This window comes from Lethenteron reissneri, chromosome 36 (genome assembly GCF_015708825.2).
Source record: "Lethenteron reissneri isolate LAM-NWPU_2019-01 chromosome 36, ASM1570882v1, whole genome shotgun sequence".
NCBI classification, from domain to species: Eukaryota; Metazoa; Chordata; class Hyperoartia; order Petromyzontiformes; family Petromyzontidae; genus Lethenteron; species Lethenteron reissneri.
Window position 1 is genome coordinate 10,151,089 of NC_083814.1, and position 14,374 is coordinate 10,165,462.

Below are 14,374 nucleotides of genomic sequence, written 5' to 3' on the forward strand. Positions count from 1 at the left end.
GAGATAATCGTCACTGACGGTGGTGGTGGTGGCCGTGAATCGGGACTCGGAACCCGGGTCGCCGGGTTCGTAGCGCGACGCGCTACCCACTACACTACCGCTCCCCGAAGTCACACACACACACAGACACACACACAGTCACACACACACACTCGCGCGCGCGCATCTACTACTGGTAAGGAACCTCCTGTTTACAGCAGCCCACAGGGGATTATTGTATCCGTCCGTCCGTCATGAAGGGAGGGGCTGGGAGGGAGGGGCTGGGTGGGGAGGGGAGGGTGGGGAGGGAGGGACTGGGTGGGGAGGGTGGGGCTGAGTGGGGGCTGGGTGGGGAGGGGCTGGTCACCCCGTGGTGCCCTTATAAAACTCAACGTTTAACCTACTCACGCCGGCTTGTGCCCGCCCTAACAGTCGGGCATATTTGCGGAATACACCACGCCGCCGTTGACCCTGGCCATTGACCGAGCAACCCAACGTTCCTACCAGCTCCCTCCGCAGGAGGAATGTGTTACCTTTTCATCATAACTTAATAGCCCACGGGGCCAAAGCATACATTTGTGGTGCACTGGTGGTGGTTACGCACGCCTGCAATCCAGCACTGTGGAGGCAGCGAGGCGTTTGGTTCAGGTGAAACTCCCCTCCCGTGAGCGTTGATGTGCCATACCCTGGCTCGCCAGGAGAAGGCAGCAGAGCAAAACATTCTTAGTTCTTTAGGTAAAGTCACGTAGGTAAAAAATGAAATTAATAAAAAATTTAATAAAAATCACTTTTTATTTTTATTGATTTTAATTTATTTTTTTACCTACGTGACTTTACCGAAAGAACTAAGAATATGAATCCTTGCAGTCACGAAAGCTTCAAATCTAGAGCAAAACGTTGAACTCCCGTCTCTATGGGATGTGTACGTAGATGTCGTGACGTGGAATGAATCACTGGAGCGCGTGCCGCTGGGAGATTGGTAGACAATAGAATCAGGGGTAGCAGCCCGCTCGACCAGTTACACCTGTGGGCAAGGCACGGGGCAATCTGGGGGATCCAGAGGGGTGCGGGAGGCCGAGGGCGGAGCCTGGCAACGCTCGGCAGGATAGTTCAAGTTCATTTATTAGGTATAGCCCTGTGAGCCATTCGGCTCTTGAATCGGGTGCAACCGCAACAAACAAAAAACAAAAACACGAACCAAAAACATCTTAAAGTGAATATGTGACTAAGTGCAAACAGAAAATCCAAGAAAAGACAGCAAAATATTGCAGAAAAAAACACCGTACACCAACGCTGTGTCGGGGCTGCTGGGATGTGGAGTGGAAGTCGTCGTGGTGGCGTCGTCGTTGTGATCTTCGCCCTCTTCATGCTGTGGGTCTGGCAGCGTGTTGGCTGTCCCGACCCCCCGGTGGGTGGTTATCCCCTAAAGCAGCGGTCGGGAACCTATGGCTCGCGAGCCATATATGGCTCTTCCAGTGACGGCATATGGCTCCCAGACAATTTTGAGTTGAAACAATAATTTAAAAAAATAAAAAATCAGTTTGGAACTGATTTTAAAATACTTGTGATATTGCTTAATAATACTGTGTCATTTTAAAGTAAACAGAAATTAGTTTTGAAGATAAATTTCACGGGTCACGCCTGCACGAAGCTCAACCTCACCACGTATGAACCAGACTACAAGGCCATCAGCAAAACCATGCAGCACCAGAAGTCGCATTAAAAGTAAGACATATTTAATTTATTATACGTTAAAAATACTATATGGCTCTCAATGAAATATATTTAGAAATATTTGGCTTTTATGGCTCTCCCAGTCAAAAAGGTTCCCGACCCCTGCCCTAAAGGCTGTGAAGGCCGGAATAAAAGAAAGAGTACCTCCCACTGTGAATTAGTATACTACATATGCTGACCTTCGCGCCGTATGTAGCCAACCGTGATAATCGGAGGTGCGGGGGAAGGATAACAAACTAAACACAAAGCTAAAGAAATGAGTTTTCAATCCAGATTGAAAAGTGCGCAGCTCCTGTGGATTCCTAATTTTGGAAGAGCGTTCCAGACGGCCGCAGAAGCGCATCTGAAAGCGCGCGGTACGGTGATCGTTTTTGTTCGATGGCTAGCCAAAAGCCACTGCGAGGATGACCAGAGTTTACAGAATTCTCTCAACGGGTTATGCATCTTGACGGAATCGGCGAAGAACTGTGGTTCATTTGTGGTGAGCACTGTGTGTGTGTAGTGAGTGCGGGATAGAGTGTTCCCCCCTCGCACGCGTGGGTTTTTTTCCCAGGGTGCTCCAGTTTCCTCTCGCGTGTTAACCACTCGTTAATTAGACCTCCATGTGTAGGAGAACCGCAGAACTTGGGAAAATGTTGGCACCAGCTCATCACGTGGCTGTCTTCTCCACTTATCTGTGCTTTCCTTGAACATCCGAGTTATTCTCTCTCTCGGAGAGCGAGTGATTGCTGTGCGGTGGCGCGTTACGAGTTTGCATGATTGTTATTATAATGACCAATATGAATTAAATAAGTGTTTAAGCCACTGATTTAAAATGGTCGTGGGTTGGTGGAAAGGGGTACGACCTCGGTGATGTTGACAATAACCCCGGCTGGGTATGTTCCATTTAGATTTAAACAATACAATCATGAATGCCTCAATTGACAATCCACATTCCACGTCTTCAACGTTTAATAGTAAGCATATTGTTTTCCCTATTAAACATTCATAAAGAATACACATTGAATAATTCCATGACCTGTGAAATGCAGTATACAGTACATCTCTGAACCCAACCCCATTGCTGTAAACACGTGGTGCAAATATAACCCGACATATGGCTTCTCAAAAGCATCATCTGCAGCAGTCGCGCAGTCATTAACTCCCGCACTTGCAGGCAGTGGAGAAAGTGGGTTCATGAACCCCGTCAGTGCGAACCCAATGAGAAACCCAGTCGGAGTAACCTTGTTTAAACAAACTTCAAACGGTTATGGAATTTGACAAATTTCCATCGATCACATCCAGGACACGTGGCCAAGTGCGCTTTTCTACCCAACGACCCGTTCGCAGCCCACAGGGCGCCTCGTATCAGGAGCGAACGGACTGAGGAGCTCCCTCGCAGGGGCGTTAGGTGGCGAGCGTGTCAGAATCCAGCCAATCGGAGGCGCCGATCCTTCCCTGCCCTAACGCTACCGTTCAACAGGAGCGAACGTCCAACCCACGTAGCGCCACGGCAGAGCCCTCTGGGGCTCACTGAAACGCACCTCAATTCTCCGTGGAATTACGTCACAGGATCCCATGGCTTAGAGCTGCAAAGTAAACAAGCTCATATTTGGTTAAAGCACTCGAGGTATTTACCAGGGAGGCCACTTGGGCTCGAACAGCAAATCCCGGCAAGCGCGGTAACACGACATGTCACCGGCCCATTAACACATTCCTTCGGAGTGGGCAGGTAGGAACTTGGTTGGACAGCGCATTCGTGCGATCCGTGTCACGCGGCGCGTCACATGGTGCTGAGCCCGCCCGAAGCGCTCTATGAAATACAAATCGAGGGCGTGGCTATGCACGACAGACAGACAAATAATCCCTGGTGGGCAGTGTGGAACTGTTGTTCCTACCTGTAACATCCGCACCTCCGATTAGCACAGATGCCTACGTATGGCACGAAAGAAGTTCTACATACGTACGGATACCATGTGCACTAGACTACTGACCGCTGGGTCACCAAAGTGGTGTGTATATAGTAGGTAGCAGAGCAAATAGCATGGTGGTCTCTCTGTATATATTATATATTTTTCCAGTGTCATCTCTTCGTACGCTCCCCACACGTTAAAGTATATATATATTTTAATCTCAACAAAAATCCCATGCAAGACCCTCACCTAAATGAGTTTTGAGACTCGGTGAGGATTTCCCAAGTTAATAAATAAAGTATGAATATTTAAATCTTGACTTAAAGCTTTCGTGACTGCAGGAATTCATATTCTTTGGGTCTTTCGGTAATTCCACGTAGATAGATTTTTAATTTTCTATCTACGTGGCTTTACGAAAGACCCAAAGAATATGAATATTTAACTCGTTTGTACTATGACATGTTTGGCAAACGCACTCTACCTCCAAAAGGTACATTCAAGGCACCCTATATTTAGTTTAGTTTTAAAATAAAACATATGCCCCTACAGTGTAATGCATTTGCGTTTTGCCATTATGAACCGTTTTGCCCACGGCACCACCACACGACGGGAAGGGGAGTTGGAGCCAATTGCACTAAAGGGCAACAGACGGAGGGGACAAGATGACCAGGAGAGGGATAGGGACGCTGAGACGGAAGACGCCAAGACGGACAAAGAGGAGGGCATGGCTCAAGATGAGGGCAGCAGGAAGGACGAAAGAGCTGCCGGTAAGAAGGGGAGGAGCGGGAGAAGAAATGACCAAGATATCGCTGATGAGAGGGAATTGATGATGATGAGAGGGGTGGAAAGATGGGAAAGGAGGCGCAAACAGAGCTGCACGGAGCAGCGTCTGTTTCCACAGGGGGCGGCGGGCAGAGGGCAGGGATTCAAAGTGGGGGGGTGGCAGCCATGCATGAGTCACGTGATGTACGGGAGGCTTGAGGCGACTTGAACAAGAGGAGATGTGACGAGACAAAGACGGCTTCCGTTGCGAATTCCCCGCAGCTCACTCCTCCACCGGCGGCCTCGTGGGCTGCAGGAGGGGGCGGACGGCCTTGTCGTAGAATGTGGAGAGACGCCCCAGGGTTTGGTTCCAGAAGTCGGCATCAAAGGGCACGGGCGCGATGGCCAGGTCCTCTTCCGTGTAAACGACAAAGTCTGCCAAGAGGAGGCGGCTCACCGCCAGTTGACACTGCACCTGTACGCACGCGTGCAAAGTGCACACACACAGAGATAAAGTGTTCCCCTGTGTGGTATTTAACGGACTGTTCAAATGCTGTGTGGTATGGCCCACCGAGCTATCTGGCTCTTTTTCGGAAGCGACCTGGCCACAAATGATAGTTCTCCGAAGTGGTTTATCACTTGGACGTTTATAGCAGCCAAATACTCTTGAACGCCTGATGTTGATTCTAAACGTGGAGGGAAAAACCAGAGGACCCGGAGAAAAATCCACGTGACCCCAGGGAGAACACATGCGAATTTCAAATACAGGTGAGAGAAGTCGGCATCAATCTCACGACCTCCTGTATACTAGGCGAGGTAGTGAACATCTCGCCACCGTGGCGCCCACGGTGGCGAGATGTTCACTACCTAACATAATAACATCTCTCACCTGTGTGTAGTAGCTGTGCTCCCTCTTGAGCTCGTAGTTCGTGCGTCCACCCTGCTCGACCACGTCAAGGCAGAATTTCGGATCGCTCGCCCACGCCTCCCTGACCGACCCCGCACGGTGCTTATACGGACACTTGACCTCCAGCAGCAGTCGCTGCGTCGCCTCCACCGCCAGCGGTGGGGATCGCGGGGACAGCGAGCAAGAGTCGATGTCCCCTGCTGACGGTGCCACGCGCTCCAGCGTGACGAGGCCGTCGGGGCTCGCGGCCAGCCAGGGTCGCTCGGCGTCCACGTAGAGACCGCAGGGGCTGACGCGGACGACGTAACGGCCTGGGGCACGGAACGAGGGAGAGATGGGACGGGAGGGGGGGATCATCGCATGCGAGCAAGCGGTGTGGCAAACCGGGACATGGCACACCGGGATGGATTTAGCAGTGGGGGTGGAGGGGGAGAGACATGGGGACAGGACGCAGCACAAGGGACATTAATCCATGACCCAAAACTGTCGAGAAGCGCACAAAAAAATATATATCCATTCACACCATCATCGCACACGGGCATGCACCGTCATCATCGTCGTGGTCACGGCGAGGGCGCGTGGCTCCCCCACCTTTCATCTGCCTCTGCTTCTTCTGCCGGTAGAGCTCCACAACGGTGGCCTCCATGTTCCGGCCCCACAGCAAGGCCGGCGTGCGGAGGTTCCTCGCGGTGGCCCCGTCCGGCGGGGGCAGCAAGGACCGCAGGTAGGACTCGGGCACCCGGTCCGAATGCCCAGACACGTAGCTGTGCGACGGCGGAACGAGCGACGGGAAGAGGGGAGGCACAGATGCACCGATGCGCCGCGTACGAGAAGCCCGAGGCCTGGTGCCCACGGGGCAGCTGGTGCCCGTAGGTGGTTGGGCTCGCTGCCCTACTAACTCACGTAGGGGACAAGTTTTTGTTTTTTTTAAAACAATGTGATATCAATTTTTCTTCTCATTCTACTTAATTGAATACTGGGTAGTTGGTATTTATCGTTAACATTGTGCATTCTTAAATATATTTGGAATTGTTTGCAGTTAAGGCGGTGGGTCAAGAAGCGTCTAAGTCTGTGACCTCAGTTTGCTTGGGTGAAAGTGGGTTACGTCCTTGCCCAATCCTCGAGAAACGAAATACTGTGCACGAATCTTCATCGGGAAAAACTAAAATAAATCACCGAAGGCCATTGTCATCTTCGTCAAGATGATCGTCATCACTGTCGTCATTATCGTGGAGATAGTCATCATCATCATCGGCACCATTTCAATCATCGCTGTTGTCGTCAGCGTTGTCATAATGAACACGATCATCGCGATGATTGTCATCATTGTGGTCTTCGTCAGGATGAGTACTGTACGGCAATCACATCATCACTGCCCAGTTAGCTCCGCCCACTGCTCAGTAACCCCGCCCACTGCCCAGTTAGCTCCGCCCACTGCCCAGTTAGCTCCGCCCACTGCCCAGTTAGCTCCGCCCACTGTTCATGTAGCTCCACCCACTGCCCGGTTAGCTCCGCCCACTGCCCAGTAACCCCGCCCACTGCCCAGTTAGCCCCGCCCACTGCCCAGTTAGCCCCGCCCACTGCCCATGTAGCTCCGCCCACTGCTCATGTAGCCCCGCCCACTGCTCGTGTAGCCCCGCCCACTGCTCGTGTAGCCCCGCCCACTGCTCGTGTAGCTCCGCCCACTGCTCGTGTAGCTCCGCCCACTGCTCGTGTAGCTCCGCCCACTGCTCGTGTAGCTCCGCCCACTGTTCACGTAGCCCCGCCCACTGCTCACGTAGCCCCGCCCACTGCTCATGTAGCCCCGCCCACTGCTCAGGTACCTGCGCCCATCGCTAAGGTGTTGCCCCGCCATCCGTCCACACATGACGGACGAAACAGGAAGTAAATAAATATTAAAGCCGTGGACAAAATCCCGAATCTCACAAATTGTTCAGGACACCGGGACAGCCTTGTAGAAACCTACCGGGACCCGTGCCGGCCAAACCGGGACAAGTCGATAGCATCGCCTTGATTTAAACGGCGTAACAACCTGCCCCGGGACGCTTGCCAATTTCCTAGTCGTGGCCGCGATGTCTCACGTACCTCGACGGTGCCCTTACCGGCAGTGCGCGATCGAGTGGGCGACGGACGCCGTGATGCGGCCCTGGCGCCACGCGAACCACGCCGCGTTGTCGCTCTGGCCCCGCGTCGCCCTCTCCACCTGCTCCACCTGGTCCGGCGTCAGCTTGCGCAGAGGGTGCGTCGGGACGGTCGCCACGAAATCCTCTTTGCTGGCGCTCACCAAGCCGTCGTCGTCATCGTCGTCATCGTCGTCGCCATCATCTTCATAGTTGTCATCGTCGTCGTCGTCATCGTCATCGTCAATATCTTCGTAGCTATCATCGTCATCATCATCACATTCATGGCCACGTTCTTCATCGCAGTGTTCATCTTTGCACCCGTGATCGTGATCTTCAGCGGAATCGTCCTCACGATCTTCGTCGTCATTGTCATAATCCTCATCCTCATGATCTTCCGTATAATCGTCAACATCATGACATTCATGTTCATCATGAACAGCTTCGTCATCATGATATTGACCATTATCATCATCATCGTCACAATCATCATCTTCATTGTCATCATCGTTATAATCATCGTTGTCATTGTTGATGTAGCGCTCGGCTGAAGGATCTCCGCGTCCAGCCCCGGTCCAACCTCTGCCCCAACAGCGTCCCCTGGTGCCAACCCCCCAGGTGCCAAACCTCATGGTGCCAACCCTCCAGGTGCCAAACCTCATGGTGCCAGCCCCCCAAGTAGCACCCGCCCTGCTGCCAGCCCCCCAAGTTCTGCCCCCCCAAGTGCCAGGCCCCCAAGTAGCACCCCCTCTGCTGCCAGCCCCCCAAGTTCTGCCCCCCCTACTGCCAGCCCCCCAAGTAGCAGCCCCCCTGCTAGTGTTGCGCGTGCTAGTGTTGCCCGCTCTCGTGCTGCCCGCTCTCGTGCTGCCCGCTCTCGTGCTGCCCGCTCTCGTGCTGCCCGCTCTCGTGCTGCCCGCTCTCGTGCTGCCCGCTCTCGTGCTGCCCGCTCTCGTGCTGCCCGCTCTCGTGCTGCCCGCTCTCGTGCTGCCCGCTCTCGTGCTGCCCCTTCCAGTGCTGCGCCCTCTCGTGTTGCCCCCACTACTGCTGCCCCTTCCAGTGCTGCCTGCACTAATGCTGCCCGCTCTCGTACTGCCCGCTCTCGTGCTGCCCGCTCTCGTGTTGCCCCTTCCAGTGCTGCGCCCTCTCGTGTTGCCCCCACTACTGCTGCCCCTTCCAGTGCTGCCTGCACTAATGCTGCCCGCTCTCGTACTGCCCATGCTTGTAATGCCCCCTCTCGTGCTCCCCCCTCTAGTGCTGCTCGTACTAGTGCTACCCACACTAGGTCTGCCCCCTCTCGTGCTGCCCAGACTAAGTCTGCCCCCTCTAGTACTACCCGCGCTCGTGCTGCCCCCTCTAGTGCTGCCCCCTCTAGTGCTGCCCTTCCCAGTGCTGCTCCCTCTCACAGCCGAGGTACAGACGCCCGCACCCCTGGGCTTTGCCGCTGGTCCTCTGTCAGCCGCCCTGGCCGCCCGGCCACCTTCCCCACCCGTAGCTCCTTCCGCCCCGAGGCCCATCGCCCTGGTGACGAGCGAGACTCCGCCGGCACCGGCGCCACGGCCAGTCGCTCCGCTCCGCGTGGCGTCGCTCCCTCTCGCGGCCGCCCCCCGCGCCGGACGCGCCGGACGCCCCCTCGCTCTGCCTCCCGCGCTCGGAATCGCCGCTCCGTCTCCGCCCAAACCCGTGAGGCTGCCCAACACGTCCCTCCCCATCTTCCAGCCGGCCTGCAACAACCACCACGCGCCGCCGCCGCCGCCACCGCCACCCGTCTCGGCACAAGCGCCGCCTCGAACGCTCGTTCTCACGCTTCCTGCCGCGCGCCTGGGCCGCGAGGACGTGGCGCCAGCCGCTTGCCCTCTCCTGGGCCCCGCCGACGGAACGGCCCACTCGACGGCCGTCGGCGGCTTTAAGGGTTCGCCCTTCGCCTTGGCGGGCCTTCGCTCGCTGACCGGCTTGGCTGGTAGCTCTCTCACGGCCTTCGTTTCAGAAGGTTGGGCCTTCTTCACCGATGAAGCCTTCGCTGCTCCTCTGGGTGGCCTCGCCGTGTCCCTGGCTTGAGATTTTGAGCCTCTCTTGGCACCGGCCTTGCTACTGCCGAACATGATGACGCGCCGCTCCTGCGCAAAAAACCGCATGAGTGGAAAGACAAGAATTGTTACTCACAAACCAACGCTTAATCTGTTATTGTTTGAGCAGCAATGATGCATTGAGCATCCGCGGGATATAGTCGGAAAGTATCAGCTTGTGGGAAGGAGGGATTTTGTGATTCATAGAGTCGTTAGCATGAGATATGTTATTCCCTAAAGTCACAAAAACAAATGTTCTTGGCAAATGATCTCTCTCCACTCCACGGACAAACAGCACAAAAGCAATATGGTATACAACCTCACCGGACGATAATAGAGCATTCTGGGTAATTAAGTAACGAATCACCTTCTGCTCCACATCTCAAAAGAATACGTTGTAGTCTCTCGGCCTATCGGCTTTCCAGAGTGCCCCTACACCAACGGCATGTCAATGAAAAACAATTCCGTTTCATAAAACAGGAACTCACTTAAATTAGACTCTCGCACAATGACATCGGTCACTATAGGAACTCGGCGACGCAAGTCCGATTCCACGCCACGACTGTCATCGTTGGTGAAAAATAACTGTACTGGTTGTAGACTCGCCCCACCCCACCACCACCAACCTGCACTGACCAGTGTGGTGAAGTAGGGTCAAATAACCCCCACGATCCGCATGATGTGAGAAGGCCTTCATCCGGCAATGGATTTATAAAAGCACTGGCGGCTGGCGGCCTTTAGTGCTTTTACACAAATAGTGAAAACACCTCCTTGCAGGCGGAGTGGTGGCCCTCACACCGGCGACATCTTATCGGCGAAAGTGGCCCCCCGTCTGACAATTAGTGAGGGGCACTGGGCCCGCAGAAGTGTTCTCACGATGGAGTCGAAGCCAAGGATCGGAACGCGTCCGAGAGGTAGATCCACCCGGGAGAATAGAGCGATGATATCATGTTGCAGGTGCTAGGGGGCCGTCCATAAATGACGTCACGCGATTTTTGACGATTTTTGACCCCCCCCCCCCCCCCTTCGTAACACGACTGTCACAAAGAGTCAGACCCCCCCCCCCCTCAAATATGACGTCACAAAGCTCTGCCCCCTTCCCCCAAAAAAAGATAAAACATGCTTCAAATCGCTTTAAACTATTGTCATTGTAGTGTGTATTTAATGTGGCGCTGCACTCTGATGTTGTAGGAGAAAACATTTATTAAAGAGTCTATTTAGTTAAGTAGAACGTGTCTATATTTATTTAAAGTTTCACATTTTGATGTGACGCCACATTTCTCAACACCCCCTCCCACTCATCACACATCGTCACAAATGTCTGACCCCCCCCCCCACCAGGTGCGTGACGTCATTTATGGACGGCCCCTAAGGTGGAGTTATAATTGTCGCGTGATCGTAACAGGTGGTGGTAGCTTGGGAGAGCATCCATCCAGCAGTGGCTCGAACATGGCTGATGATAATGATGGCCTTGAGTCTCGAGACAACGAAAGGTCACTGCTATTTGTCACTTGAATGTTGACTCGTGTAGCTACGTGCCCAGCCCAGTATTGTGAGCTATAGCTGTGGTTACCAATATAGACTTTAAACTTAAACACATTCCTCTGGTAAGAACGTCGGGTTGCTCGGTCAATGGCCAGCAGGGTCAACGGCGGCGTGGTGTATTCCGCAAATATGGCCGACTGTGAGGGCGGGCACAAGCCGGCGTGAGTAGGTTAAATGTTTAAGGGCACCACGGGGTGACCAGCCCCTCCCCACCCAGCCCCACCCCTCCCACCCCCACCCAGCCCCACACTCCCCACCCACCCCTCCCCACCCAGCCCCTCCCCACCCAGCCCCAGCTCTCCCACCCCCCACCCAGCCCCACCCTCCCCTCCCCACCCAGCCCCAGCCCTCCCACCCCCCACCCAGTCCCACCCTCCCCACCCAGCCCCACACTCCCCACCGTCCCCTCCCCACCCAGCCCCTCCCCTCTCCACCCAGTCCCACCCCTCCCATTTTTGGATGCACGACGGACTGACGGACACAATAATCCCCTGTGGGCTGGTGGAACCAGGTGGTTTCTACCAGTACTAGTTTTGACTTTACCACAACAGCTGTCTCTGCTGTGGTCAAAGTCACACGATCACTCCTCGGTGTAAGAAGCCAAACGTTTTGTGGGACTCCGCACTGCTGTGTGTACACATAAGGGGACGTCCATAAATGACGTCACGCGATTTTTGACGATTTTTGACCTCCCCTTCAAATATGACGTCACAAAGCTCTGCCCCCCCCCCCCCCAAAAAAAAATTAGAAAACATGCTGCAAATCGCTTTAAACTATTGTCATTGTAGTGCGTAGTTAATGTGGCGCTGCACTCTGATGTTGTAGGAGAAACATTTATTAAAAAGTCTATTTAATTAAGTAGAACGTGTTGTCTATATTTATTTAAATTTGCGCATTTTGATGTGACGTCACATTTCTCAACACCCCCCCCCCCTCGTCACACATCGTCACAAATGTCTGACCCCCCCCACCCCCCCCCAGGTGTGTGACGTCATTTATGGACGGCCCCTAACCCCCCCTCCCTGTACAGACTTCATAGACTGTTGTTTGCGAGCACCTATTCATGATAGACAAAGGCACGCGAGGTGGTAGTGGTGGTGTTTGTGTGGTCAGCACCACGCCCGGCCGCCTTTGTCTCCCCACTGCCAAGGTGCTCACTCAACCTCAGACGCTTCGATATAAACTTGCATAGAGAGACAGAGATCCCCCATACATCCTTACAGATCGTTGATGATAACAACGTACTTGTACAACCCTTTAATACGAAAACCCACCGCGCTCTGCCGTGCCAGTCAAGGGTGTGGGAGGACATGTCCGATTGACCATACTTCACCGCGCTGGTCAATTACTGTGCTTATTAGATATATCGAGCGGTAGTAGAACTCGTGTTCGGAGCGCAGTGCGCTAACGACTGCGCCACCGCTCCCCGCCCCACACTTAGTCAATAAACACTGCACGTCCAAACACAAACAACTCGCGCGCGATCAGCTGTCGGTACCTTTCAATGCCGTGGCACACACGTGGCAGGAGTCAGCAGCAACAGCAGCAGCAGCGGCAGCTCCAAATCATTAGCAGCGTCGCTTTAAACTCTACCACGTCTCGAGGTGGAGGAAGGCTTTGCTCGGTGCACCGCCATCTACAACTAATGAGTTAGAAGTTAAAGTCCGGGGGGAGAGGGAGCTTGCCTCCGCCTGCCTCTGCTTGCCGGAAGCCTTCCTGGAAACCACGAATGTGCCCCCACGTGTCCCGACATCATCAAAACATCAACATCGTCATCATAACACACCCACCACCAGGGTGCACCCCCCCCCCCCCCCCTCGGGCAGAGACGCGCAATGGTACAGCCCGAAAGCACAAGCCACGTGGTTACAATGTCCCACCCCACTCCCACCCACAACTCACCCCCACCTACCCTACCCCGCCCCCACAACTCACCCCACCCACTCTACCCCCCCCCACAACTCACCCCAATCCACCCTACCCCCCACCCCTCACTCCCCCCCAACAACTCACCCCCACCCACCCTACTGCCCCCCACAACTCACCCCCACCCACCCTACCCCCACCCCTCCTACTCCCCCCCCCACAACTCACCCCCACCCACCCTACCTCCCCACAACTCACCCCACAACTCACCCCCACCCACCCTACCCCCCACTCCCCACAACTCACCTCACCCACCCTACCCCCACCCCTCCTACCCCACAACTCACCCCCACCCACCCTACCCCCCAATCCCCCCCCACACAACTCACCCCCACCCACCCTACCCCCTCCCACAACTCACCCCCACCCACCCTACCCCCCCACAACTCACCCCACCCACCCTACCCCCCACCCCCCCTACAACTCACCCCCCCCAGGATAAAGACAATGGGTTGACCCACCACCACCCCTCCACCCTCAATGACTCGATTTATCAACCCACACCGAGCCAAGAGCATGGCGAATTATGGTCACATTAACAACAGCACTAAGAAGGCCCTCATCCAGCAGTGGATGTTATGTGCATTACAGTATGCGGTGTACTGTGTACTGCTGGTGAACAAAATAATTACGACAGTTTCGCGTAAATGATCGTGTTAGCATTGCCCCATCACCAGCCCCTGTTCTGCTGATGAGTCCGAATAACAGCTGATGACCCACGCACAGGTTTTGTTCAACTGGGGCATGTATGTGGCTGGCTTATGGTGCGACTTTAAACAAAAGGCATTTGTAAACATTCCACAATGGTCCACTTTTACATCCACACGAGCCATTTCGCGGGGGGAGGGAAGAAAGGTGACGACACCAATGCTGATTCTATATCAGAATCTCTATCAGAATCAGCATATTTATTTATACCGGAGGAATCCGATGAGCTATGAAGCTTTTTTTTCACAGATGTCCAGTAATGGGCGGGTAAAACATGTTACAACAACAAACAGTACAAACACGTGATGACAGTGTAAAGTACAAGGAAAAGTAAACATCACACAAACACAAATGAAACTCAACCATCCCCATCATACGAGGCAACTGAGCTACATAGATTTATATTATTTGGTTATTTCAGGTAGAAAATAAAAATAAAAAATATTCACGTGACTTTACCAAAAGAACCAAAAGAGAATATGAATTCGTGCAGTCACGAAAGTTTTCAGTCAAAATCTTTCTAGATTTACTTGTTTTTTTTACTTATTTTTCAGAAGCTACCTGGCCACAAATGGCAGTACGGTGTATGCTCGTGTGATGTAAGAGAATAAAGTTTAGATGGAAGCATATTATATAATTTTTACGACGTAGAATTGTTAATGTATTACTTGCTGTTAGTAACTCAGCTTATTGTAGAGTATAGTAAATATACTGATAGTGCTATGCAGTTTATACTTT

At 53.6% G+C, this 14,374-nt stretch overlaps 2 protein-coding genes across 2 annotated transcripts; both read right to left on the reverse strand.

The window, feature by feature from the left end:
- Positions 1 to 2,655: 2,655 nt before the first annotated feature.
- LOC133351059 (uncharacterized) lies at positions 2,656 to 8,073 on the reverse strand. Its single transcript, XM_061565967.1, has 4 exons — positions 7,377 to 8,073; positions 5,866 to 6,038; positions 5,257 to 5,585; positions 2,656 to 4,842 (listed from the first exon to the last, which is right to left on the reverse strand). Exons 1-4 carry the CDS (start codon positions 8,054 to 8,056, stop codon positions 4,651 to 4,653), a joined length of 1,374 nt encoding a protein of 457 aa, XP_061421951.1. The 5' UTR covers positions 8,057 to 8,073; the 3' UTR covers positions 2,656 to 4,650.
- Positions 8,074 to 8,222: 149 nt separating this feature from the next.
- Positions 8,223 to 12,730, reverse strand: LOC133351269 (spidroin-1-like). The gene is made up of 3 exons (XM_061566370.1): positions 12,501 to 12,730; positions 8,387 to 9,508; positions 8,223 to 8,348 (listed from the first exon to the last, which is right to left on the reverse strand). Exons 2-3 carry the CDS (start codon positions 9,491 to 9,493, stop codon positions 8,223 to 8,225), a joined length of 1,233 nt encoding a protein of 410 aa, XP_061422354.1. The 5' UTR covers positions 9,494 to 9,508; positions 12,501 to 12,730.
- Between the last annotated feature and the right edge of the window lie 1,644 nt (positions 12,731 to 14,374).